Below are 27,702 nucleotides of genomic sequence, written 5' to 3'. Positions count from 1 at the left end.
TGGACGTCGACTCGGCGAGGCATGAGTGGGATTGATCCAGGAGGCACAGAACTACTATTAGCGATATAGCACTTGTAATTTATAACTTAAGTTGTGATTTCATTGATCTATGAACTTGTGAGTTGTGACTTGCGAGTTGCGAGTCTTGTGACTTACTAACTTTGACACTTAGTGTATTGCCTTTAAGGCTTTAAGCGAGTTATTGAATATTATGGAGTTTATGAGAATCATGGCACTCATCAATATGTATTGGCTTTAACTTGATATGTGATGAAGTTAAATACTATTATTAAATATTAACTGCCTAATCTATGTGTATTTAACTATTTATACATTAGGGTCAGCGACCGTATGTCAATCAAGGGTGCAAGCCCAAAACACTAATTTGAATTCACATTTTTACAATTCTATGGTTTAAATGTGTTTATTAAGCTTAAATAAGGCTGTCCATGAAGTTTCAGGCCTAGATATGGCCAAATACCCCCCGAGATGGACCCCCGAAATATTGCAAAAAAAATGCAATATTTCGGTCATATTTCGCGATATCTCGGATATTTCGGATATCTCGGTAGGCCCGAGATACCAATATATCGCGAGATATAGTACTATGTGTACAGGACCTAGTACCTTTGCAAATAGCAATAGGTAAATCAAGAGCGGGGTCGACATCAGAAATGGGAAGAGTATTACCTGAATCCAAGGGAGCGGGATCCGGATCGAGAGGTGGCGATTGGTGTGGTAAAGTAGGTGCAGCAGTGGTCTGAGTCTACTAATATTTGCGAACATAGACACGCATCTCTGGAATTGGTTGCTGAACCAGGGTAGTAGTGTTAGTCTCCCCCTGAACAGGAACATGAGGTTGTGGTACATCAAGTGCAAGTGGCAGTACATCTTCTACTGTGGAAGAAGGCTCCCCCTGAAGAGGTGTCACAAGATAGTAGACAGCAAACTCATGAAAAATGACATCCATAGTTACAAACCAGCGCCGTGATGGAGGGTGATAACACCAGTAGCCCTTTTGATTGGCGGGAGTATCCCAAGAAAATACACCGAAGGCCATTAGGGTCAAATTTCCGATGGGAATGATGGTCACAAGCATAACAAACACGGCCGACAATTTTATGAGGGAACGAAAATGTAGCAGAGCCCTAAAGAACATCCAAAGGAGAGCGGAAGCCAAGGACCCGAGACATTGGGTTGATCAGAAAGGCTACAGTAAGAACCACGTCACTCCAAAATTGGGGAGGAACGTGCATCTCAAACATGAGAGACCGAGCAACCTCTAGCAGATGGCGATTCTTCCTTTCAACAACGCCATTTTGAGCCGGAGTATCGACACAATTGGTTTAATGGAGAATACCATGGGAAGCAAGGTAGGACTGAAAAGAGCCCTCGAAGTATTTAAGGCCATTGTCACTCCAAAGAATCTTCACAATAGCAGCAAATTGAGTTTGGACCATACGATGGAAGTGCTAAAAGCAATGAAAAACCTCCCCCTTAGTGCGCATCATATAGACCCAAGTTGTCCTAGAGTGGCAATCGATGAAAGTAATAAACCATTGAAACCAGTTATAGACATACAGTGGGATGGACCCCAAATATCAGAGTGTATTAAGGAAAAAGGAGTGGCACTTTTATTATCAGAAATAGAATAACTAGTTCAAATTTGTTTGGCCAAAACACAAGCCTCACAAAAAAAAACTCACTCGAATTACAATGATTGAAAGAAGGAAAAATCCTAGCTAAACTCCCCAAAGTTGGATGTCACAAACGACGGTGGCACTGTAGTAACTCAGAGACGGGAGGCGACAAAGAAGATGTAATGCAATTCTGGTCGGGTTTACCTTTAATGGATCACTTAAGGGCTCACTCAAGTGTTAGATAAATCAAATCACAAGCACTAATGGCAAAACAGTAAATAGCTTGAGGTTTTATACGGATAATGGCAGAATGGTAAATAACCTGAAGTTGTGAAGGAGTGGCAGAGTTGTAAATAAAAGGGGATGGCATTCTGGTAAATAAAGGGAACAATATAGGGTCCCTTAGAAAGAGACAAAAAGGCTTTGGGGACAATGAGGATTTAAATTGTTGGGGTAATTCTAAAAAGTAATAAAAGAAGGGTAAATTTAATAAAGAAATTAAGGGCTGGAGGGCTTAGTTGTAATAACCAGAAATTAGGGTTAAGCAACAGAAAGACTTTTCTTCTTCCTCTCAATGGAACACCAGGCGATAGACCAGGAAACCCTTGAAGGTGAGAAGTCCACCACCACTGCGCCACTTGGCTTAAGATTTCGGTCGAACAAATCTTCCTCACCGACAATTGAATACCAACTGAAGTTTGCCCCAAAGATAGAGCAACGGAGGAGAGCTAACGACCTGAACGAACTTCTAACAGTAACTCGCAAGACCAATGGTAGCCTCTGGTTCGATGACTCTCCCCAGACCCTGCAGTGGTGGGAGCCACGTGCACTGGGTATACCTTTTTTATTGGATTCTTGAAATGAATAGAATCTCAGTTGGAAGCTAATGCATTTTAGAACATGTGCGTGGCTGTCAAGGTGCCACCTAGGCCACAAGGAAGGCCCTGCTGCACAAGGCAACCAGTCACCTTTATATATCAAAGGCACTCAGACCAAGAAGATGAAAGAAACATATCTGGAATATATTAAACATTTTGGGAAAATGGAAACATGCCCAGAAGATGGTCTATACCAGAAATATTTCTCTCGCCTTGGTGCCTTGATGCCTTGGCTCACCTTGGCGCCATGACAACTATGTCTATGCACTTACACAGAAATAATAGATTTATATACTTCATCAGTATTATACTTAATCAAATGCAACTCTCACTTACAAGTGGATGAGATAATAAGCATTTCAGGTACTACGTTTCTTACTGCATAGAATATTGTTGCCAATATAAGATACAAAGTTACCAACATGCAAGTCAGTCCTTGCTGAGAAACCGTCTGTTTCTGTACGTGGGTAGCTGATGAAACCAGCTTGATATAGTTCTTCTGCCACCTAAGACAATAGGAGGGGGGGAGAAAGTTAGACAGGTATCCATCCTATTTAATCATGTAATAGGAAACTATAGTTGACAAAGAATATGAATAGAAATCTATGGCGACGCGGATCCATGTAACCTACCCACTTTAGATGGGATAAGACTTCGTTGAATTTTTAATTGTAGTTTTAGTTGATGACAAACAAAAAGTATAAATAATGGTGTCATAATTTTAAGAATCTTAAGGTTGCTTTTGGATTCCTACAATCTAACACAAACACATGAAAAATTGACAAATTACTTCTTTATGCAATTCTTCAATTACCAAAACATATGGAGAAGATAGTTGAACAATCCAACAGTTTTATCACAATTTTAATTTATCTACGGATTGCATATTCAATTAAATGGCCCTAATACGCACAGAGGCACACTAGATTGGCCAACCCATCCCGAATCAGATCACTATTCCCCAGGAACGATTTAAAGTGCGATGCCAGCCAAACACAACTCCCAAAAGATATGTTCCACGCCCGACTTCATGCCACCGCATAATAAAGAATAAGCTTGATAATGACACATTCTTCTAAAACCCCCAAGCAAGGAGTAAAGCAAGGTCTCAGCCTGAGGACCTCAAAAAGTGGAGTTTTAATGGTTAACTATGTCGAGTAGAAATAATGATGGATGAGGCAAAATCATTCATTGTTTCATTTTTTTTTTAAAAATTGACACAGCTTCAAAAGTGCATGATCACTTGAAGCCAACAAACTCTAAGTGCTTGTGATTTCCCAAGATGACTGATGCCGAAAGATTCAAGGTCCTGAGGTTTCTGAATCTACGACTAAAAAATCAACCAGGAAAACTCAAAGATAACAACTAAAGTATAAGGGTAGAATAGTCTATAGGGATATTATAAATCCACCTTTCATTGCAGCCCTCGGTGTTGCTTCTCTAGACCACCGAGGATCCTTGATCCTTGCTTCATTGATGTCTCCCAGGTTCTATACAACCTAAGTTATTGACCTCATGATCTGAGAGACATCTCGAGATTTTCACAGAGACCAATCCGTGTTTTTTTGTGGTTTTTTATTTTCACAGGGTAAAACCCCGAAAGTCGATCTTACAGGGCCAATGCCCCCAATCCATGCTTGCTTGCTGATCTTACCTAGGGCCAATCCCTGGTTTTTTAGATCTCAAAGGGCAAACCCTGACCATCGATCTCACAGGGCAAAACCCTAATATCGATCTCACATCAGGCAAAATCTTGACGTACCGGTTTCTTCTCAGGGCCAATCCCTGACCTACCGGATCTTCACAGGGCTAATACCAGATTATTGTTTGCTGATTTTACATAGGGACTAATCCCTGAATGTTGATTTTCATGCTTCGGTGATTCTCGATCTCTTTATGATTTTGGCAGTTTTTGATCATCTCCTGGATTAGTAACCATGTCAGACCTTACCACTGCATCGACTGGAACTGAAGGAATGGCTTGTGTTGAATTTCCTTCATTCTCTGTGTGCTCCATCAAACTGGATCGCAGCAATTATTTGATGTGGTCACATTCAGGTTACTTGTCCATTGATTCCCGTGGTTATATCAGGTACCTTACCGGAAAGACTGTGAAGCCTACCACTACTGATTCTACTCAGAAGAAGTGGAGCTCAACCCGCTAGTTTCTTTGATCCCACACAGTGTTCCTTTTCCATTTGCTTCCAATAGTTCTACCTATCCAGAAAATTTGTTGGCCCACAAATGTGGTTCTGATCCTTCCGGTGAGTCGTCAAAAATTCATCGGTGATGTCGTTTCTCATCAACTCTATGCAGCCTCATATTGCTAAGGCCTATCTCCTCTTAGATACTGCTGCCAAGATATAGAAGGCTACCCAAGATACCTATTCCCAAGTAGGGAATGCTGCTCAGGTCTATGAGTTGAGCAAGAAGATTCATGAAACGAAGCAGAAAGAGCTCATACTATCACAATACTAGTCTGAGTTACGTAGTGTGGTAGGAATTAGACTTTTATGAGGGGATTTTTAGGCCACCTGTTCTACCGATGCTACCAACTTCTAGAAGCCTGAAGATAAACTTCCAGTTTATGATTTCTTGGCTGGCTTAACATTGAGGATGATCAGATTCGTGCTCAAGTCCTGAGCCGTGAGCCTTTTCCCTCTATAAAGCAGTCATACTCCCTGATTCGGTTGGAGGACAGTCATCACACTGCTATGTTGCAGCCCACTTCTCAGGAACGCTCAATCCTCTATTATGGTTCAGGCTCACAGCCTCAGGGTTTCCTTACACGCTCTGGTGATCGATCCTCCTTTGATAAGGAACCTGACAAGTGACTGTGGTAAAGAGCATCATACTAGGAATCTTGTTGGAAGCTTCATGGCTGGCCTACCAATTCCACTGGACGTGGGCGTGGTCGTTCCAACCAGGCACATGGTCACCACACTGAGGCATCTGATCATGCCCCTGTCAGTATCGGTTCTTCTCTTTCCCACGATGAGCCTCTTACACTTCGACGTCTTAAGACCAAGCTAGAGCCGTCTAAGTCTGCTTCTGCCAGTTTTGCAGCAACCCGGTTGACTGGTTGGAGGGCAGTTCCACCATCCGATGGTTGCAACAGTGCTCGGATTTGGTGTTTATTTTCATGGATCTTGCCATGCACAACTCCCAAATCTTGAATTGGTTTGGGGGAGATGAAGAGTACATCATTTGGGTTGAATCAACCCAAATGCATGTAGGGCTTAGGGCTTTTAGAATCAAACAACCTAATTTCTACATTTTTTGTTTGCTTGAGTTATGAACTCAGCTGAATCCAAAGAAGAAGAGGAATTTGGCAGATCAGAATGGGTTTAACAGCCTACCTGAGATATTCAGCAGCAGAGATTAGCAGCAATCCCAGCAAACCAGCTTTTCCCCAGACTTTCTCTCTCCAGTTCTCAGTTCTCCAAGTCTTCTCTATCTTCTCTTCCTTTTCTCCAGAGCAAAACCAGAACTTGTTTTGAGATAGAATGAATTCCTAAGGCTTGGTTTTGCTTATATAGCTAAGGCCTACTAAGGTCCGTTTGGTTGGGTCATGTTAGAATTAGTTTGTTAAATAAGTTGTTTTTAGCTTTTAAAGGGTAATTTAACCCAATCAAAACTTATGGTTAGGTCCCGGGAAGGGTATCCCGTAATGTAAATGAGAGCCTGGTCGTGATGGTCTGTGGACAACTCAACCCAGCCAATATGTGGGTCCCACAGGGGAAAAATCATATTTCAACCAACACTACCCCCCAAGACTAAACAAGATAATAGTTTCATATAGAGTTACTAAAGGGTTCCTTACCTACTGTCCGGCCTCTGAGGTTGACAGGTTTTGCATGTGCCCCACCCAGCATTCCTCGAATGCAAAACTTATATGCGAGGTCCCCTCCAATTCCTCATGCCCAATGATAGCTACATCAATCGATTCTTCGGGATCCACCATTGGTGAACTGGGGGATCAGTCTGAATCCCCAACAGTCAGAGTCCACAACATGGAGGCAAACACAGTCACCCAAATATTGAACCTGGACCTGAAATCATACAATTTCAGTTAGACCCGGTTTAGGGGTGGGTTTTACAGTCAAGGTGTGTATGAGATAAATAAATCAACTTGCCCACAAGTCGCTGATATCGGCCTTTATCAACCGGACCGCCCTCTTTCTCCTTGAGCCTGCCATTAGGGTTCATAGGTGTATCTGAAAGATGACAACCTAACATTCCAGTTTCAGATAATAGGTCTAGGATGAACTTCCTTTGAGAGAGAAAGATGCTTTTGGAAGATCTAGAAACTTCCATTCCAAGAAAGTACCGTAACTGTCCCTAGATCCTTAATTTCGAATTCTTGCCCAAGGAATTTTTTCAGCGATTGATCTCATCACTATCATTTCCAGTAACCACAATATCACCCACATAGACTATGAGTATAGTAATTTTTTCTCCAATCCTTTTTATAAACAGAGTGTAGTCAGCATTTTATCTATAACCTACAGAAATCATAGCCTTGTGAAACCTGTCAAACCATGCCCGTGGTGACTGTTTCACTCTGTAAAGCGCACGCTTCAATAGACACACTTTACACTGAGTTTTTTCAAAAGAGAACCCTAGTGGAACATCCATATAAACTTCCTCATCCAGTTCTCCAATGAGAAATGTATTTTTCACATCAAGCTGCTGCAAATCCCATCTCATGTTAATAGCACAAGACAATAAAACTCTGACAGTGTTTAATTTTGTTACTGGAGCAAAAGTCCTGGTAGTCAATCTCAAAAAGTCTGAGTAAACCCTTTCGCCACGAGTCATGCTTTGCATCTATCCACGGTGCCATCGTTTTACTACAACCACCCACTTACATCCTACTGGTCTTTTCCCGGGAGGAAGAACCATAAGAACCCATGTATCATTTTTTTTCAAAGCATTCATCTCTTCCATCATTGCTGCTTTCCACTTTCCATCTTTCAAAGTCTCCTGCCAATTCTGAGGAATGCGAACAGAAGAAAGGGAAGAGACAAATGCACGAAAAGATGGAGGAGAGTTATAAGAGACAACATGAGATATGGGGCGCTGAGTATAGGTTCTAATACCTTTTCGAACAGCAATGGGTAATTCGAGTGAAGGAACACTAGTAGGTTTTGGATCCGGGAATGGCAATTGGATGGGTACTGGTACTCTACTGGATGGAGGTTGCCATGCTCTGGTGTCCCCCCGCTGAAATGTTCTTAAATTTGAATCATTAATTCTCTTCTGAAATCTGCCGATGGTTTTTTGGACCAGAGTAGACTCTCCCTGAATAGGAACTGTATCTTCATTTTTTTCCTGAGGAGAAATTTCGGTTTCCCTGTTCTCCCCCTGAGGTGAAACGGTTTCCCTATTCTCCCCCTAAGGAGAAAGTTCGGTATTGGTAATGGGTGGATAATGCAAAAGTCAACCTCGAACCAGGGAAACCAGCGGGAGATCGATTGCAGCAGGATCGATACAATGAAATGAACAACAACAGGGTTCAAGATTGAGGTCTAGTGGGCTCCTTAGGGGCATGAAGCAATCCTCCAAGTATCACTCTGATTGGGAGGAAGAGTACTGAGATCAAGACCTTTGAATAAATAGCAGTGAATAAGGAACTGATGCAGCCGTAAGTGAGGAAAGGCCTTCTTTGCCTCGGGACAGCAACAGCAGATTCAGTTGTTTTTTTAGGATGCTCTCTAGATCTTCACAGATGTAGTAGCAGGTTGCAGCACCTGATTGCAGTCACACAACAGCAGGAACAGTAGGGAATCAAATAAGAGAAGCAGTAGAGGATAGGAAAAGAAGAGAGAAGGGGATAAGGAGATTCGGCTCTCACCAGCCAAGCTCTCTAAGCCCTAGGATTTTGGCTCTCTCAGCCAGGCCCCCCAACTCTTCATGTCACTGCCACTGGACAAGAGAATTTTTTGCTTCAAAGCAATTTTTCATTCATCTATTCAAATCATCCCCTTGGCTTAAAAGCCTTACATATAAATAGGTAGTAATGACTTGCTCCTCAAGTTACAAAAATTAGAAAGTTTAAACTTTGACAAGTCCTAAAATTGGAAACTATAAAATAAGAAACAATAAAATAGCAAGTCTCTTATAAGGCTGAGACTTGGATTACAAGCAATGAAACTAAAATACAAACTAACTGAAATAGGAATTTCTAAATAAAATCTAAGCAACTAAAATAGAAACTCTAAAAATAACTAAGAAAATATAAACTTTACACCAGAATATTCCACCAATCCAGCACCTAATCTTCACACCAAAAGTCCATGGCAACCCAAATCACTGTTCATGTGAGCAGTTCCACGTGAACAGTACTCGTGTTACTGTGCAAGTGAACAGTAATTCGTGAACAGTATTTTCTGACTTTTATTTTTATCCTCTTCTTCAAGCTTTGATCTGCATCAATGGAGGAACTCTGGTCTCAGGTTGGCTAAATTGTAAAAGGGTGTCAATAGGAAACATATCTTCACAAACATTCTCCCCCTGAAGAGGTGGGGAGGAATAATAAGAACTAGTCTCATGAAACACAACATCCATACTGACAGTGGTACGTCGAGTAAGTGGATTATAACACTTGTACCCTTTCTGGTTTGCAAAGTAACCTAAAAAAATGCACTTTAAGCTACGGGGTTCAAGTTTTTCTGGAAGGCGAGTAACTCGCACATAGCAGGTGCACCCAAACACTTTAGGTGGAACCACAAAAGAGTTATGGCCAAGTAAAAGTTCGGTCGGGCAGCGGTTATCAAGGATCTTGGGGGGCATCCTATTGATAAGGTATGCAGCAGTAAAAACAGCATCCCCTAGTATTGTGAGGGAACATGACGAACAAACATAATTGCTCTGGCAACCTCTAAGAGGTGACGGTTCTTTCTTTCAACGACGCCATTCTGAGCAGGTGTGTCAACACAACTAGTTTGGTGGATTATCCCATCGGCAGCAAGGTATGTTTGGAACTGACCTTCCATATATTCCTTGCCATTGCCACTTCTCAATATTTTGAGAGTAGCACTATACTGGGTCTAGATCATGTGGTGAAAGTGTTGAAAACACGAAAAACCCACACTTTTAGTATGCATAAGGTATATCCAAGTAGTTCTGGAGTGGCAATCTATAAAAGAAACAAACCAACAATGACCAGAAATGGAGGGTTTCCGGCTAGGGCCCCAAACATCATTATGAACTAAATCAAAAGGAGAGCAACTCCGTTTATTGGAAATAGAATAAGAAGTTCGAGTTTGTTTCACTACAATACATGCTTCACAAAAAAACTTAGATTTATCAAATTGTTTAACTAAATTAGGAAATAAAGTAGATAAAGTTCCTAAAGGTGGGTGCCCTAATCGGTCATGCCATTGCTGAAGTTCAGAGGAGGTGGCAAATTCGAGATGTAATTGAGAAGGTAAAGCAGTTGGAGGACATCCATCATCAAACAGATACAATCCACCATGTACTCTACCACATCCAATCGTCTTTCCCATTTCATGTTCCTGAAAAACACAATGGGAAGGAAAAAAAAGTGACTTTACAACTTAAATCACGAGTAAGACTACTAATGGAAAGAAGATTAGTAGTAAAGTTAGGAATATGTAAAATGGAAGATAAAGTGAGAGTGGGAGAGCAGTTGATGGATCCCTTCCCTGAGATGGATGATAGAGAACCATCAGCTACCCGAACCTTAACTTTCCCTGAAGCGGGAGAATAATGATGAAATAGGTCAGAAGAGCTTGTCATATGATCTGTGGCCCCGGAGTCTATAATCCAGGGACGGGAAACAATGGAGGCACAATGACTAGCAAACAAAATACCTGAATGGGCAAAAATTAGAACCTAATGGAGTGGAAGAAGTGGCATGGGCTGATGTAGTAGAAGCAGCGAAAGCCTGAAACATTCACCTAAAAGCCTGCAGTTCTTGGGAGAGACCAGATAGTTGTCTGTATGGCTGGCAGCTGTCTGTAGGGCAAATCGATCAGTAGTAGATGTTTAAACATAGCAGCCCTTCTTGTTTCTTCTGAGTGAACCAAAGCATGAGATTGTTCCAGAGTGGGGAAGGGAGATCTGCCCAAGACATGAACACATATCTGATCATAATCATCATTCAATCCATCCAAGATATCATATACCCTAATTTTATCCACATGCTTGCGATAGGCTGCGAGTTCTGTAGCACTGGCAGGTTGGTAGTCAGAGTAATGGTCAAGTTGTTGTGATAAACTACGAAGGGCAGCATAGTATTGGGAGATGGAGAGCTCTTTCTGGGCAGTGTTATGAATTTTTTTGCGTAATTCATACACTTGAGCATCATTCCCCACCTGCCCATAGGTTTCCTTAGCAGCAATCCATATTTAAGCAGCAGAATCCAATAATAAATACCAATTGGCCAAATCGGGTTGCATAGAAGCAAGTAAATACGACATAACTATAGAGTCATTCGATATCCATTAATCTTGGGAGGTGCCAGGTATAGTGGATTGTGTAGAGGTACCCAAAATATGTCCAGTAAGCCCACGGCCAGCAATAGCAAGGTAGCAAGATCGAGACCATATCACATAGTTTGACCCATCGAGTTTAATGGGGTTGGCAGGAAAATTATGGTACTTTTGTTTACCCTACCCATCTCCATTGGAGGTGGCAGTCGAATCTTCTGTCCCTGGCATAGTGAATGGGAAGAGAAGATTCCCTAGAAAAAAATTCACTTAAAAGAACCAAAGAATGGGCACCACAGTAGGAATCAATCTTAGAGTTTAGGGAAGAGAAGAAACCCTAAATCGATAATCACTTCAATTTAATGAACAAGTTACCTCCAATTGATGTCTGGAAAGGACTTTCAAATACCTGCCCCCGTGTAATAATCTTGCAAAGGAATCTAGCAAGAAACCCAAGATCGAGATGGGAATAAAACCCAAAAAACGTAAGAAATTGATCTGTGGGAATGGGGAATCGATAGAACTTTGAAGCTGAATAGAAAGGGCCTGCAGATCTGGAATCTTCAAAGGGAAAGATGCTAGGCATCAAGCAATCTTTAAGGAGAAGTCTTCACAAATCGCAAGAGGTGTCTTCAGCTTCTATCGATTCTGAAAAAGATCATTGAGTTGATGAGGTAACAAGGGCAGCAACTAGATCAAAAAAGATCACCTCATTAATGCTGCCCTAGCACACAAACAAAAACAGAAAAAGGTGGAGGTTGGATCAAAGGAAGAAGAGAGAGAAGGAGAGATCGATGGAAGGATGGATGGTGGTGGTGTTTACTGTTTACATTATGCTCTCGGTTTTGGCTCTAGATACCATGTTAGCAGAATTGAGAGAACACAATGCTTGGATGAATCGAACTCAATCCCAAGCCTTCTATTTATAAAAATTAAAAACTTGCAAAACAAGTAAACTTGGGAAACAAGAATCCTAATCATAGTAGACTCTAACTAGGATTCCTAGTAGGAGTCTACCCAACATAATCCTACCCATACCAGAATACCGTGGGGCACAGTATTCTGGTTTACATATAACAAAAAGAAATAAAATAAATAAAGTGTAAAAGGACCAGAATACCCCCCGGTACTGTGGTAGAATATAACAGAGACAAAATGACCAGAATACCCTTCTCGGCATTCTGGTAAAATATATATTTCAACAGAGGATAAAGAAGCCATCTCCACACCTGCGGTTGCACCTCCTCCTATCTTCCTGCTGCTTCAATCGAAGGAGTTAATCTCAGCGTCCTTTCCTCCAACAGTGATATTTGGAGGACTGATTCAGACCCTCAAGAGGTCCACTCGATGGTGCTAGGCTTCCCCAACTGCTGACCAGATTGCCCTCTGCGCTAAACCTTTTATTTTCAAGTCCCCTTAATATCTCAGTCTTCAGCCATCAGAATTGGCTGTAATTAGGAGCACAGAACCTGATCAACATCACCTCCACTCGATCTAAGTTTGGTGAAGTTCTGTTGGCTGGTTTGATCTCTATCTCCTAAGTTACTAATTCTGATTTTATTGCTATTTTGAAGTTCTGGTGCAACCTGTCATCGATCCTACTGTAGAGTGGTTCTTACTTGAACCTCTTCTACATTACTGCTGGCTGGTTTGGTCTGTACCACTAATCTTCTGTTTCCATTCTCTACTTTCTATTCTCATTACCTATTGGTATCTCTTTAGAAGTCATATTGGTCTGAGATTTTCAGCAAAACATCATCTGTAATAGATCTAAACTCAATAGGGATTCAAGCCCCATTCAAATCCTACAGTTGTTAGTTCTGAGTTTTGGTTATTTACTGATTGTATACCCTGTTATAAGCATGTGGCAGTCTTGTTTAGTTGCCTATTGTTGACACCTATTGCTGGGACTGTGGGGGCATTGTTGTGGGTAATTCTGGGGTTAGCTTACTTGTAATCTAGCCTTACATTAGACCTGATTGATCTGGTCTGAACCAACTGAACCTGGTTCAATTGAACTAGAACAGGTTCATTCAAGGAACCGCAGGTCTGGTTCCTTCTTGCGATGGTACTGCTTGGAGTAGAACACCGAATCAAACTAAAATTATCTAAGAATTTCCGTCACAACCTGACAACCCTCCCAATAAATTGGTCTTAACTTAACCAATATGGCTCTGAATTACAATCTATCGGACTTGTTGGAAAGGAAACTGAATAAACTTTTAAAAAGTACCAATCAAACCAAATGGACAAGTTTTGGCCACTGAAAATTAGCCTAAAAGAGAAGTAACGGAAATAGTAAACTGCAATTTTATGCTACGCTCCCATGCTTTAGTTTTCCCCTCTCCACATCAATGACAATGCTTTTAAATAACTTTAGCAAATGTCATATAATTCCATTTATGGGGTTACGGATAAATTTTGGACCTGGGCCTAGGGCTAATCTTGTGTTGGAAACGTGGCACAGCTGTGGGCCTTTGCTTCACAGAATTTGAAAGATGGGAAGTTGGGAACCACTGCCATCCCAGAGGTTTTTTCCTTCTTTTTTTTTTTGGGTCCTCTACAGTGGGTTGTTATTGGGAGAGCCTTCAAAGCTGTGGAGTTCTACTGGATCTTGTCTGTGTACATAAGATTACTTTTTTTCTTCCGTGGGGCGGGGGGGAGGGGGTTGTCAAAGTTTAACTTTAAACAGTTGAAAAAGATGCTCACTGTGGGTTTTCAGATCATTAATTAAGTTATGACATTAGAGAAGTTTGGGGTCTCAAGAAGCATTTTTGACAGTCAGCTATCAAGTGATACTTATTTAAATAGAAAAAATAAATCCATGAGAACAGAGAGTAGGGAGCTCAAGAGAATCACAAATGCTTAACTCACCTTCATAGTATGTTCAGAACTCATCCTGAAGTACCTTGATGCACGTTTCTCAAGCTCAATAGTATTCAAAGGGTGTGGAGGATACTTCAGCTTCTCATGATGTCTAACTTTCGTGACCTGCAACAGTGAATAAATATCGAACTTAAAATCTGTCCAAATGTCATGAACTGAAACTGAAAGCTAGTGGTAATTAACATCAAGTGTAAACATATTCCATACAGTTGCAGTGGGTTCCAGAATACACATCTCATATATTATAACAGCACACATGTAATCAAAAAGATGCCCACGCCTGCAAAAGGCAATGCCAATTAGATAAACATTACATTTGCTGAAAGTAAAAGCAAGAGACCTGATCTTCCAAAAGCCCAAATTACATCCAACTGAAAGTAGCAATGCCTTCGTCGGAGGAATGAGAACAGTTGATTGTCCAGAACTCTTCAGGCTCGTGTGACTGTATCTCCCAATACCGTTCGACAACAAACCCAAGTGTTGGGAACTGCAAAAGATAAGAATGTAATGGAGCAAGTATAAATTCTAACCACATGACATATCAATGTTTTTCCATGTGACAAACCTGACATGGACCATAACTTATAACAAGATTCCTTTCATCTGTTGCAACGTCAATGGTAAATGCATCTTTCAACAGCATGGTCTGAAACCTAGTGAAAGAAGCACCAATCCGGAGGTCAATTTCCTGCAGAAGAGTAAAAAACTAACTTGATTCATGCAGGAGCAAAAAATCATACAGAGCAAGGATTCGACATCCCATAAACAGAAAGAATAGCTAGTGCAGCCATTTGAAAATTACTGAGACTTTGTTTATCATTAACCCATGTCAAATCTGGTATAGAACTTCTCAGAGATTAAAAGATCACCTGCCTAACATCCACTGCATCTGAAAACAATTGATTGGGTCGGACAAGAGTTTGAACAGATTCATGGATCTCCCTGACATTCCAAAAATCAAACATCATCAAAATGGGTTCCATGGAGACAGAGAGGACTAGGAAATGAAGATAGCACAAATAGGTTAAAAATTAGGACCTGTCTATCAAAGCAGAGAATCTAGCCCTCCACACATTAAGATAGCGATTCACAGCAGTGCATGTCTCTACCACTTCGAACGATATATTTTCACCTTCTCTATCACAATCAAGCCACAAGACAAGCCACTGGCACTTTCTGGCTTCCTCCTCCAATGTCTTCTTGATATCCAACTTGTCCTATATTTTCCAGAGATTCAACAATAAGACACCAGATGGGAATTCCTTAGAAAAGACACAAGCAAGAGAAAAACATGCTGCTTAAGCAAACCATCTTCCAAGTTCCATAAATAATCTTCACAAGTAAACAACCACAATGAATGAAAGTAGACGAATATATTACAGAATTTGGCATTAACCATTGACCATTTCATTTTTGAAACACAGGGATATGTATTACTTCCATGTAACAAGAACTAGTGAACACCTGCCATTAAAATATCATAATAGAAACGAAACAAAATGAGCAAAATTCTGTTCAAATATAGTTCATCCCTAAGGGCAGTTTAAAACCTGAATCTTCGTTCATTGTTTGCTACCAATGAAACCTATATGAATCCCCATCAACCCAGTCAAGTCATTCCTACATCCTTCTACACCCCTATACAAAAAAAGATTTTAAAATGGGAGATAGGGCTGGGAAGCAGAAGCGCTAGAGCGAAACTTATTAAAATCCCGCCTGGACTACCTTGGTTTGATCACCAAATATCCAACATGATTCAACCTTCAAACCGAAACTGGAAAATTAAGGTAAAATATAAGTCTAACAAAGAAAGTCCCGCATTTCATCATCCTGGAAGACTATCCCTAGCATTACACATACTCGAAGGAAATATTCCACCCACCCAAGACCAACACCTGTTTCTACCATTTTTCCTGTTTGCAATTGCAGCGAACAATCTAGTGAGTAGTGACTACTGACCTGAGGGACGAACTTGCGTACAGGGGCGTGGTAGAGGTCGGCGGGGTCGCAGGAATGCCACTTGCGATATCGCTCTTCGAATTCAAGCTCCATGAGATGGCCGGTGACGGAGGTGAACAACATGTGACATCGCTGCCCACGGATGGTGTAATCGAACTCGAAGATCTTGTTGTAACGAGACCGGCCTTCTCGTACACGCAGGCCTTGATTCCTTGATAGGATCCCTGCCACGGCTTTCGCCACCGATGGCTTCTCCGCCACGTTCAGTACCATAATCGAACCGCCACCACCGCCTGCCATTTGTCGTAACTCGAATTACCGGCCAAAGCCGGCTTGGCGTCGTTTCTTATTTTCCACCTCTGTTGTCGCCGCACTCCTCTTCAGTGTCTCTCTCACTCTCTCTCCTTTTTTTTTCCCGCCCTTCGTTTTCCCTCCGTTTTGTGATGGTAAGTCACCTTACAAGATTCACTATGGTGTTTTTTTTTTTTGTTTTTTTTTATTTATTTATTTATTTATTTATTTATGAGTACAAAATGGAATTAATGACTAAAAAATGAAAACACAAGGAAAGCACAAGCCCATAGTGGCTAGAATGTGAGCAGGTTGAACCATATCTCAACAAAATACTTAGGGGTCCCACCCATGAGAGATGATGGCAGTCTTAGATTTTTCTAATATCAATCAGGAGGCCAAATTACTTAGATGGGAAAATAATCCTCTCCAATTCCCTAAAAGTGTGTAGTGCAGCGGTACCAGGTGGAGATGTTGACAGCTAGCAGCTCAGACATACAACGGTCCGAGTTCATTAACTTCTGTTTCTTTTCTTTTTTTTCTCAGACCGTTGGATGTCCGAGCTGCCAGGTGTCAATATCTCCACCTGGCACTACCGCACAGCACACTTTTAGGAATTGGAGAGGATTAAAATCCTACTTAGATGGGTTTAGGAAGCAATGGGTTCTATTGTTCTGATTTAAGAATTAAGCCAATAAGCCTTCTAAATCTAGAAGGAGAGTTCGTGATGAAATAAATGGAAGATTTATTGAAGTTCACCACTTGACCTTAAGCCTTATAATATAAATCCAAGGTGTTTAAAATTTCTAAATGAATTGATATTAACCTATAAGAAGACCATGCTAACCAAGGCATCTGTTTTTTTTTTTGGGGGGGGTAAATTAAAAATTCATTAAACAAGGAGAAAGCCTCTGAAGGGGAAACAAAGAGAGCTCAGGAGGAGCAAAAGAAACCAAAATTATAGCCCCACAGGGCAGGACTCCAAGAAGAAACAAAAAGATACAATCCTAAGAGGCAAAATTCCAAAAAGAGACAATATGACTATCGGGGGGGAGCCCAAATGGAGCAAAGGCATTGCCGATAACTTGCTTTTGATGTCAAAGAAGATGGAATCCCAAATCTGATTAAAAGATCTTGATTTGGAAGTCCATCTTCTAATCTTTGATGAATAGCAGCACCAAACGCTAGTTTACCCACACGGTCACAAAAGGAAGAGCCTCCAAAAGTCATATCCACCCAAATCCATTCCTTATGAAAAGGAAGAATTCTCCGGTTAATGGGCCAGCAACGAGCAAGGATCCAGGACCAGATCTTTGAGGAGAAAGGGCATTTTGAAGAACAAGTGATCAGTATCCTTAATGCCGGACCAACACAAAATGCAACAAGGGGAAGCCAGAATATGCTTGCTGATGAGGAAAGCCTGGGTAGGGAGACAATTGCAGAACGCACAATAAAGGGTGAACGCACAATAAAGGGTGAAGTTGTGCCTGGGAATGGAGCTTGGGAACCAAACCAAGTTGCTCCAGATGACAAGATCAGCATAAGTTCTAATGAGATTCCAAGCTGATTTCAGACTGAATTTCCCAGATTGAGAGACTGACCAAATGGTTTTGTCCCCTCTTCCAGAGGTAGGTCTGATAATATGAGAGAGGGCAGCCCAGATGTGGTCAAAGTGAGGGGAGAGCATGGATGAAGGATCTCAGTCCAAGTTTCTAATGACAAAGGATATTGTAGTTGATTTGTTCAAACCCAAATCATAAATAGTTCTGTCACCAACCAATTGGATATGGATACATGCAGGGTTCCAGTTGTCAAGCCAGAGTCTAGTAGCTAATCCACCGTCGACCAAAGAAATAATGGAGCTTTGGGCCAAATGCCTGAGCTGCAATATAATTCTCCAAACCCAATAAGCATATGCGGGGATAGAGATTATCCAAATGGAATTATTTCGCAAATATCTTTGGTACACCCAATCAACCCAGATACCTTTTTTTCCTTTGAGGCAGTCTTCCAAATAAGCTGCAATATTCCAGCATTGTTTGAGTCTACGAAAACCTAAACCCCCTTCAGCTCTTGGGAGGCAAACCGATGCCCAAGATAAAGGGTGAAGAAACCTTGAGGAATCCGATCCCTTCCAAAGAAAGGAGCACATGAGGCCTTCAAGCTTTGAAATAATCGACTTAGGGATGCCAAAGATGTCTGACCAATATAGATAGGATGCTTGGAGGACAGATTTGATCAGCACAAGGTGCCTCACATATGAAAGGAGATTACCTTTCCAAAGATAAAGTATTTTACGTATAATGTCGAGCATCGGCGTGCAACGATGAGCAGTCAAATGGGTGGGAATCAAAGGAAGCCCCAAATATTTTACAGGAAGGAAACCAAGGAAGAAACCCGAGATCTCAAGAAGAGAAGCCTTGAACTCTTCGAAAATACCCGAGAAAAAGATGAGGGATTTGGACAGATTGATACGGAGGCCCGACAAGGATTCAAAAAAATTCAGACAATAAATGGTGGATTGAACTGAGATGGGGTTAGCTTTGAAGAAAAGCATAAGGTCATCCACGAAAACCAAATGGGTAAGGTTTAGTGCCTTGCACTTAGGAATGGGGGTGATGAGCTTTTGGTCAATACTATATTGGATGCATCTAAATAGAACTTCAAGAGCCAAGGTAAAGAGGTAAGGGGAGAGGGGGCATCCCTGACGGATGCTAGTAGACGAGAGAAAGAAACCCGCAAGGGTACGATTGATGAGGTTAGAAAAGGGGAGGGAAGAGATACAAGACAGACCCAATGAGTGAAAATCGGAGGAAACAACATTTTATTCATAACATCAACTATGAAGTCCCAACAAAGACAACTGTTTTAATTTCCATACACGGTTTATTGCAGCCTATTTTAACCATGCTTATGCAGGGAAAATTCAAGAATCACAGTTACGAGGAGTGTATCAGGAGCTATAAGGAGTGAAAGAATAGGAATGGATAAAGGTGGATGTCTAGATGAATGCTCAAGACGTAGTGGACTATATCATAAAAGGGAGTAGTTAGGATGGCCATGGGAGAATTTTAAGATATTGCACAATATCTCTTGTTTAATGAAGTCCTTTAGCTATGTATGTATTACGAAAAAATCTAAATATGTTATGTCTATAGCTCTTCAATGCGCAACTCGAGCACAAGTTTAGCATCTTTCTTCTAAGGCAGTAGATGATGTTAAGAACATCTTATTTAGTGTATTCTGACTCTGTATTTATGTCTAAATTTACCATAATATATCACATGTGGATCAGTTAACCATTATTTGTTACTGAAGTTTTAATGTGTGAAATGTTGGGCTTTGGTCTTCCTCTGTAACTCTCAGTTACTTGTAGCTTTTTTGCACTATGGATTTGCAAAGACCACACAAGATGCAGAAGTCCAAGCCATCTTGCAAGGATTATCTGAAGCACAAAGAAAAGGGTAGGCCAAGGTAGACGTTTGGACTGATTGTCGAGATGCAGTTCGATGGATATCTCTAGGAACTAAGGATGGATGGTAGTGGGAACTTTTTGTTATTTTAGTTAACATTACTATTCAGCTAAATTCTTTAGGAATACTCGTATTATAAAGGTGGAGAGGGATTTTGTGTATATAGCTCTTCGGTTAGCTAGATTAGCTAGGAAACAATAAAGTGTACTATGGATGATGTATATACTTTTTACATGAATGCTAATTTTCTTTTCTTAAAGGGATATGATGCTTTATTCCATTATGATAAGAAGCTTTCCCTCCAATCTCTGTCAAGAGCTTCTTTTATTTGTTGGTACCTGTGGCGCATAAGGAATGACTTGGTTTTTAATGTCAAAGAGTGGTCACTGTCAGAAGTTGTCTTTGTAGCAGAAAAGGCCTTCAACGAGTTCTCTATATGTGGTTCTACTACTATGAATCATGTTTTACCACCAACGCCTATGGCCTATGTTATGTGTGACAATTGGAAGACACCTCCCTTTGGTGTTATGAAGGCCAATTATGACGCCACTATCCCACATGACCAGGGGAAGGGAGGATTGGGTTTTGTTTTTAGAGATAATGAGGGACACCTTGCTCAAGCTTTCTCAATGCCACATCACTTCGCTTCTCCAATCCAAGGGGAATGCCTTGCAATTAGAAGTGCAATCTATTAGGCATTGGAATCAGGCTTCACTCGCCTAGAAGTTGAATCAGATAATAAGGAAATCGTTGATCTAATCAATGATCCCTTAAGACTCCCACCAATGGAGGTTACAGTTGTGCTACAGGATATTAGATCATTTTTGTCATCTTTCCAATCCGTTAGTTTCTCTTGTATTCAAAGGGATGTGAATTGTGTAGCAGATACCCTAGCTAGGAAGACGTCGTCCATCATGTGTAGGACAGAATGACCATATTCCTTGGTTTTCAAGACTTTGTATGTCTAAAGCTTTAGGCTGTACACATGGTTACCATATTCAGTAAATTCCTTCTTGACCCAAAAAAAACAAAATATTGTATGCATTAAAAATATAAAATTAAAAAAACAACTTTCCAACAAATTGATGTTTGACTATCTCTCTCTTTTTTTAAAAAAATTTCCAATAAGCATAAACACGATTGCAATTTTTTGATTCTACATCTTCAAAGAAGTATCAATTTTTACATTGTCTTCAATGAAGTACTTAACAATCTTGACAATGTTTTGCAGAGTCGATTCTTGGCACCAATGGTTTGGCATAAGTCATTCATTCCATATAATGTCTAACATTACCCCTGCCAGCTTTGTCTGGTTGCAAGGGAAATTGAAGGGAAGAGAAATGAAATTTTCATACTTAAAGTCTTAAACAATAAACTTTTGTAATTATTATGTCACACGATTATATCACAAACTCCAAATTATTCCATATTTGTGTATTAAATTTTACTCTACTTACATCCAAATCTCTTAGAGATATATATATTTTTTAAAAATTTACATCTAAAAAGCATTGTTACCAAATATGGTAAGAAATTTAATTTAAGTATTTTATATATGGGAAGTAGTTTTCTGTCAAAGAGTGTGGCCTACACCAACATTCTCATGTGTCTATTTCTCTCCTCCTCAAAACAAGGGGGCATAAGTGTCTTTCATATGGGGAGGAGAGAGATAGAATCATGGGAGTGTTGGTGTACGCCACACTCCTGGACAAAGTCCTTTTTCCCTTTATATATTCTATACAATAAGCACAATAATCATCCCCATTAATTTCTGCCATCTAACTACCCACCCACCCACTCTCTTAAACTCTCTTCTCTTTTCCTGTGGTTGGAAAAAAGGGCTCATAACGGTCACTCTCGGGCTTTCGTCTTCAGCAAATCACAGCAATCTCCCATTACTCCCCCCCTCTCTCCCGCTTCCCTACCCTGTTTATTCTTTTTGTTTTTACAACTGCTGATGACTGATACTGAACTTCTCCAGCATTGTGTTCCTTGAAGATTTGATTTTGCCTTTGGCACTGAAGTTTGAAGCATCCTACCTTCAAACTTTATTGGCCCTGCTCCCTTACGAGCTTAGCTTGTTCTGAAACCTGCTCCCCCACCCCTTCTTTTGTGTTCTTTATACTAACCTCCATTGACATCAATGTATCCGTGGCTCACCAAATCCAGGTATCACCCCTACTCTTATCCCCATAATCGACTGAGAGGTCATCAAGCTCGCACACCTAAACCTGGGCAGTCACTATGGACTTTAGACTCCTCTGCTGCAAGCTCATCCAGACCCTTGTCACCATCCTTTATGGAAGACAGAACCCTCCACGGCTATACCATTGGCTTCCCCAAACCTCAGAGAGATGTACTGTGTAATTTTCTAGGATTATTGTGGGAACCATTGGGTGTGACTTCAGTCAGATGTTATGAAAAAGCTTGGTTTGCTGCAAAGTGCAAGACACCTGAGCAGAGAGATTTCATTATTGACTTGGCACCTTGGTGGTTCGACAGATGTATACTTCAGTCGTTCAAGCACCCCCCTGATGCTTCATTGTTCAAACAGGAACGTGAAGCTGTGTTAATTTGGACGCAAATCATTGGCATCCCGGATACCTGTTTCAACCCGGGCTTCATCAGACAAGCAATATCTTGTGCTGGTAAGGCTGTAGAATTCCAGTTAAACTATGAAGATTTGGGATTACCAAAGGGCACCGCTAGAGTGAAAATTTTATTCAAAAAGAAGAAGCATGTCTGTGTATCTTCCAAAATCAAGGGCATTCATGGCCATAATCACACCGTGGCTATATCATATGAGGTGATATTGTTATGCACTTGCTGTGGGCGTATATGCCATGATATTTCTCACTATCCAAATCTGAGAGGGCCTCCGGATCCTACACTGCCCCCAATGGGATTTTTCAGCAAGGCTACTATACCACCAATCTGAGTCAACATCATACCTGAGATCCCAAAATGCCTAAATTTATCTCAGTCTGAATCAAACTCCACTTCAGCCATGGATGTCTCTTATGGAAATGAGGTTAACATCCCTGGTATCCACACTTTGAACTCTGAGCAAGAATCTGCTACACACAATAACAACTTGGGGACAAGAAATACAACTACTGATGGTACTGGAGGTACCACACTAGGCAATTCTTCAGGCAGTCCCACTTTCTCAAATCTCCCTGACATCAGTATGACAACCCGAACCATGCAGCCCATGCAACAGAATCTTTTTCCTCTCCCTGAGGACATGAACTGGAACCTGTTTGACACCCTCTCACCTGGGTTTCCAAACACAACATGCCCAACTGCGACCACCACATCTTTTCCCACACCATTGGTCCAGCACACTGCAGTAAACAACACCTACCAAAGTACTAATATTTCTAATTCTGGAAATACTAAACAACACTTCTCCCATCAGACTTTCTCAGCTTGTGGTTTCTTTGTTGGGAATCCTAGTAACCTCCCTACCACCAAGAAAAGAAAAGTGACATTCCCTTCTGAACCTACACCTCCTATTTCTGAACTTGACAAAATTAAAACCTTCCTAACCCAAGCTCTGGAATCATCCTTTGATCCACAAGTCCTCCTCCCCATGGTTCAGGAATGGCTGGCTACGATCTCAGTCTCGTCACTAGATGAACCTTCCCCCCTCCTCCGATGGTTATGACCAACATTACAAGCTACACTGTGAGTGAACCAGATGAGCCCTATGACCAACCACAGGTAAATCCCCCAAACTCAATCTCCGATTTCCATAATTTCTTTACAGTCTATTTCATAATCCTGATTAGCATTGTTTTTTCTTAGTTTTTGTTCTCAAACAAATATATCGAACGAGGTTTTTATCCCATAAGGTTTTACTTTCCTAGCTTATTACTTTTGTATTTAATGTTCTTTATCACACTACGGCACATTGTCATTGCATATCTTTGTGTCACACTAATAGCCTATACCCCTGTCTATCTTTACATTTTTATTTTTTATGCTACTTCTATAATCATCATGAAACTTTTATCCTGGAATGTTAGAGGATTGAACAGCAAATTCACATTATAATGCTTAGGTCACCATCTAAAAATTCTCAAACCTGATTTTGTTTTTCTATGTGAAACCAAAGTTCCTGACTACAGCAAAATCAAAGGTAAAGCCATCTCTGACAATTTCCTCTCCTTAGCCACCCATGCTAGTAATGGAACTAAAGGCCTAAGTGGAGGACTATGGGTATTGGTTGTAAAGTACACTCGGGCCACTGTTGCATTTGAACATCAATACTTTATTGATGTTAACATTACTGAAACTGTGCGTCTTAACTGGAGGATAATTTGTATTTATGCCCCACCACACCCTTTGGAGAGGAAAAAATGTTGGATTGACCTAAACAATTACATCCCATCTATTAATTCAAACTACATCTTAATGGGGGATTTCAATGAACTACTTAGCCAGAGTGACAAACTTGGAGGACAACTTGTCTCATCCCCATCATTTACCCCATCTCTTAGATCCATCATTGAAGATCTATCTCTCTCTAGAAAACAAAAAATTACCCGGCTCCCCTTTCACCTAGACCAATAGATAAAAACCACCAAAATTAATTAAAGAATGCCTGGATCGAGTTCTAGCTTCACCAAATTGGCTCCTGATTTTCCCTAAAGCTACCCTTAAAAAACTGTCACCGGCTGGATCCGACCACAACACTATCTACCTGAATACCTCTGCTGAGATGAAATCTTACAAAAAACTCTTCCATTTCCAACATGCCTGGACCCATCACCCTAGGTTTAAAACCTTTTTCTCCCAAACTTGGACATCACTACATCCCTCAAACTTTCACAACAAATTCACCAATATGAGTTTCCTCTTGTCCAAATGGAACAAAGAGATTTTTGGTAACATCAACTCACTGCAAGCCAGGTACCTAAACCAGATTGCCTTGCTGGAAGAAAACCCCAACCATCTGATGAACCCTGAGGATATGGATTCTATCATACATAGACTTAAATGGACTTTTGATGTTGAAGAGTCCTTCTGGCTCAAAAAATCCAGACATGCCTATATCCATGATGGAGACCGCAACACTAAATTCTACCACTCTATTGCAAAAGCAAACCTGAGAAAAAGGCACATTCTCTCACTTCTAAATGAAGAGGGGGAAAGAACAGAAGACCCCATTCTGATGGCCAAAATCTTCACAAACCACCTTTCTAAAATCTTCACCTCCTCTGACCCCCTCAACACCTCCTTTGTAGAATGCTTCTTCCCCAGTATCCTAGATCCTTCAAAAACATCCCTAGCTGCATCTCCAACCTTGAATGAAGTAAAATCAGCTGTCTTCAAGATTTGGGGCTTTAAAGCCCTAGGACCTGATGGTTACCAAGCTTGCTTCTTTCACACTTTCTTGGATCTCATTGCTGATGAAGTCTACAAATTTGTCAATGATTTCTTCACCATTGAAGCCCTCGCTGAAGGCTGCAACCACACTCTGTTATGTATGATCCCTGAATCTGACAACGCCCTGATTGCATCTGACTTTAGACCCATCAGCTTTTGCAATGTCTCCTACAATATTATTGCAAAAATCCTGGCAAACCGATTTAAGGCCTACCTATCCCTCATCATCTCCCCCAACCAGGCGGCATTCATCCAAGGTCGACAAATCACTGACAATATTGTCATTGCTCAAGAGATCTTCCACTTCCTAAAAAGGAAAAAATCCGGCCGCTCTAGCTTTGTGTCTTTGAAATTAGACATGTCCAAGGCCTATGACCGAGTGGAGTGGGTTATGATAACAAACATCCTTACATTTCTTGGTTTCCTAGGAAAATGGATAAACTTGATCAAATCTCTCATCAGCACAACTTCATTATCCTTTAAAATAAATGGCAATCCTTTTGGCTACTTTATACCCTCCAGAGGCCTTAGACAATGATGTCCTCTGAGTCCCTACCTGTTCCTCCTCACTATAGAAGTCCTCTCACGACCATTAGAGGCAATCAGGGAGATGGGAACCTTTAAAGGGATCAGAATTGCCAGAAGCTCCTGAAATCACACATCTCTTCTTTGCTGATGACACTTTTATTTTCTGTAGGAACTCTGAAGAGGATATCTTGTCTATCAAGGCTACCCTTGAACTCTTCTCAGACCTCACCGAACAAGAAATAAATTTCTCTAAAAGTGAACTATTTTTTAGTAAAAATACTAGTAATGAAGTTAAAAGAAGAACTTACACCCTGCTGGGTATGAAGGAGATGAAGCTTGAGTTCGTGTACCTGGGAACCAAGCTTTTCCACCACAAATCCAAAGTGAAAGAGTTAGAACCCCTTGTCCATCGCATTAAATCCAAATTAAACCTTTGGAAGGCAAATTGCCTTTCTTTTGCTGGGAGGCATGTGTTAATACAATCCGTCTTAGCTTCCATACCCTCTTACCTAATGAGTTGCTTCTTATTTCCACAAAAAAGTTGCTCCTCCATAGATTCAATTTACCTAAACTTCTAGAACAACAACCCACCAAACAAACACAAGACACACCTAATTGGATGGGATAAAATCTGTACCCCCAAAACCATGGGTGGATTGGGACTTCGCAAATCCAACATCCATTATAAAGCCCTCATCACCAAATTAGGCTAGAGACTGATAAATGAAAATACCGCCCTTTGGGCTAAAATAATTAAGGCAAAATACTTCCCCCGTACGTCCATTTTCAATCCATGTGTGGCAAAAAAGAAAAGAACATGGACTTGGAATAGCATTGCCTCTGTGCTACCAAACCTCAAGAAAATCGTGTGGGTAAGACTTGGGAATGGAATGAATACCAATTGTTGGTATGACCCATGGGTACCAACTATACCAGGACACTGTATACCCTCAAATTTTTATAACCTGTCTTACTGCCTGGTAAGTGACCTCACCAGCAACCAAAATTGGAATTCTAACATCCTATCACATATTCTGCCCAACTGTTTGAATCATGAAATCTCTAAAATGAGTCTTTCGGATTCCATGGACTGCTGGAGATGCTCTCTTACTAAAGATGGAAGCTTCTCCACCCGACTTGCGGCAAGTTTTTTTAATTCAATTATTCAAACTAGGCCCCTTGTATCCAAATGCTGACGCTTTTTTATGGAAACTAAATATCCATCCGAAATTTAAAATGTTTTTTTGGCGTGTCTTGAATGCAGGTTTACCTGTCAGGGCCACTCTCTCAAAGTGGACATCGATCGAGCCTACATGTTTTCTGTGGTGCTCATGATGAATCCCACTGACATCTCTTTCTATCTTGTGAATGGACTAAGCGTATCTGGGATTGCGGACCCCTCGGCCTCAGAACTGAGCACCTAAGAAGCTCTAATCTGGCACACCTTTGTGCTTCCCTCTTCCAATCCAAGACCATGGACAAACCAACAACTATTTGGTTTTTTTTTTCAGTTTTCATTATTACTTGTTATTTTATTTGGACGGTAAGAAACAAAGTAATTCACAAGCTGGAGTCAACAGACCCTACCCCTGTACTCAAACTTGTCACCAAATGGATTAGAGATCTGAATTTAAGACCACCATTGGAGCATAACCAAATGCTTGATAATTTTGTGCATACACACACTGATCTTGAGGCTTCTACAAACACTAATCATGAAATGAACTTCCCTATTTTATGTTGTGCAGGTCTTTCTGAACCAAATGTACGCCTAATAGGATGGGCTTATTGCTTTTTGCTAGACGACCAGAGTGTTTTAGCATCTGCAGGATTTGCTACGTCAATTGACGAAATGAAGGCTGAGCTACTTAGAATCTTGCAAGGGTGGAAACACGCTGTGACTGATGTAATCCAATTAAAAGGAATTTGGATCACTAACCAAAGCCTACATAACCTTTTGCTTGCCAAGCAGAATATGAACATTCCTTGGCAAATTGTCCCTAGCTTTTTTGAGTTAGCTGAAAAAACCTCGAACTTTGCAAATGTACAATTTAAATATAAAAACAATTGCTGGACTAATAGACTACGCTCTCTAGCAACCTTCTCTATCACTAATAGGACTACTATCCCTCCCTTTCTCTATGAATTAAATATGTTTTGCCCTCTTTAAGTTGAATATATTACTTTTCTCATCAAA

The 27,702-nt window shown here is 40.8% G+C and overlaps 1 protein-coding gene across 4 annotated transcripts in view; it reads right to left on the bottom strand.

Moving 5' to 3' along the window:
• LOC122640711 (DNA topoisomerase 3-alpha) overlaps nucleotides 1-16,230 on the bottom strand; it is a 77,458-nt gene extending 61,228 nt beyond the window's left edge. For all 4 annotated transcript variants that reach the window (XM_043833950.1, XM_043833953.1, XM_043833952.1 and 1 more), the window contains exons 1-8: nucleotides 15,820-16,230; nucleotides 14,899-15,077; nucleotides 14,730-14,802; nucleotides 14,426-14,548; nucleotides 14,226-14,347; nucleotides 14,068-14,140; nucleotides 13,849-13,965; nucleotides 2,941-3,024 (exon numbers count right to left, since the gene is read on the bottom strand). In XM_043833950.1, coding sequence (XP_043689885.1) covers nucleotides 2,941-3,024; nucleotides 13,849-13,965; nucleotides 14,068-14,140; nucleotides 14,226-14,347; nucleotides 14,426-14,548; nucleotides 14,730-14,802; nucleotides 14,899-15,077; nucleotides 15,820-16,119 — 1,071 coding nt within the window. In that variant the 5' untranslated portion in view covers nucleotides 16,120-16,230. The remainder of the gene's footprint in view (nucleotides 1-2,940; nucleotides 3,025-13,848; nucleotides 13,966-14,067; nucleotides 14,141-14,225; nucleotides 14,348-14,425; nucleotides 14,549-14,729; nucleotides 14,803-14,898; nucleotides 15,078-15,819) is intronic.
• Nucleotides 16,231-27,702: the final 11,472 nt, after the last annotated feature.

This window comes from Telopea speciosissima, chromosome 9 (genome assembly GCF_018873765.1).
Source record: "Telopea speciosissima isolate NSW1024214 ecotype Mountain lineage chromosome 9, Tspe_v1, whole genome shotgun sequence".
Taxonomy (NCBI): Eukaryota; Viridiplantae; Streptophyta; class Magnoliopsida; order Proteales; family Proteaceae; genus Telopea; species Telopea speciosissima.
Note: the sequence above shows the minus strand (reverse complement) of the source record. Positions and strands in the feature narration are given on the sequence as shown.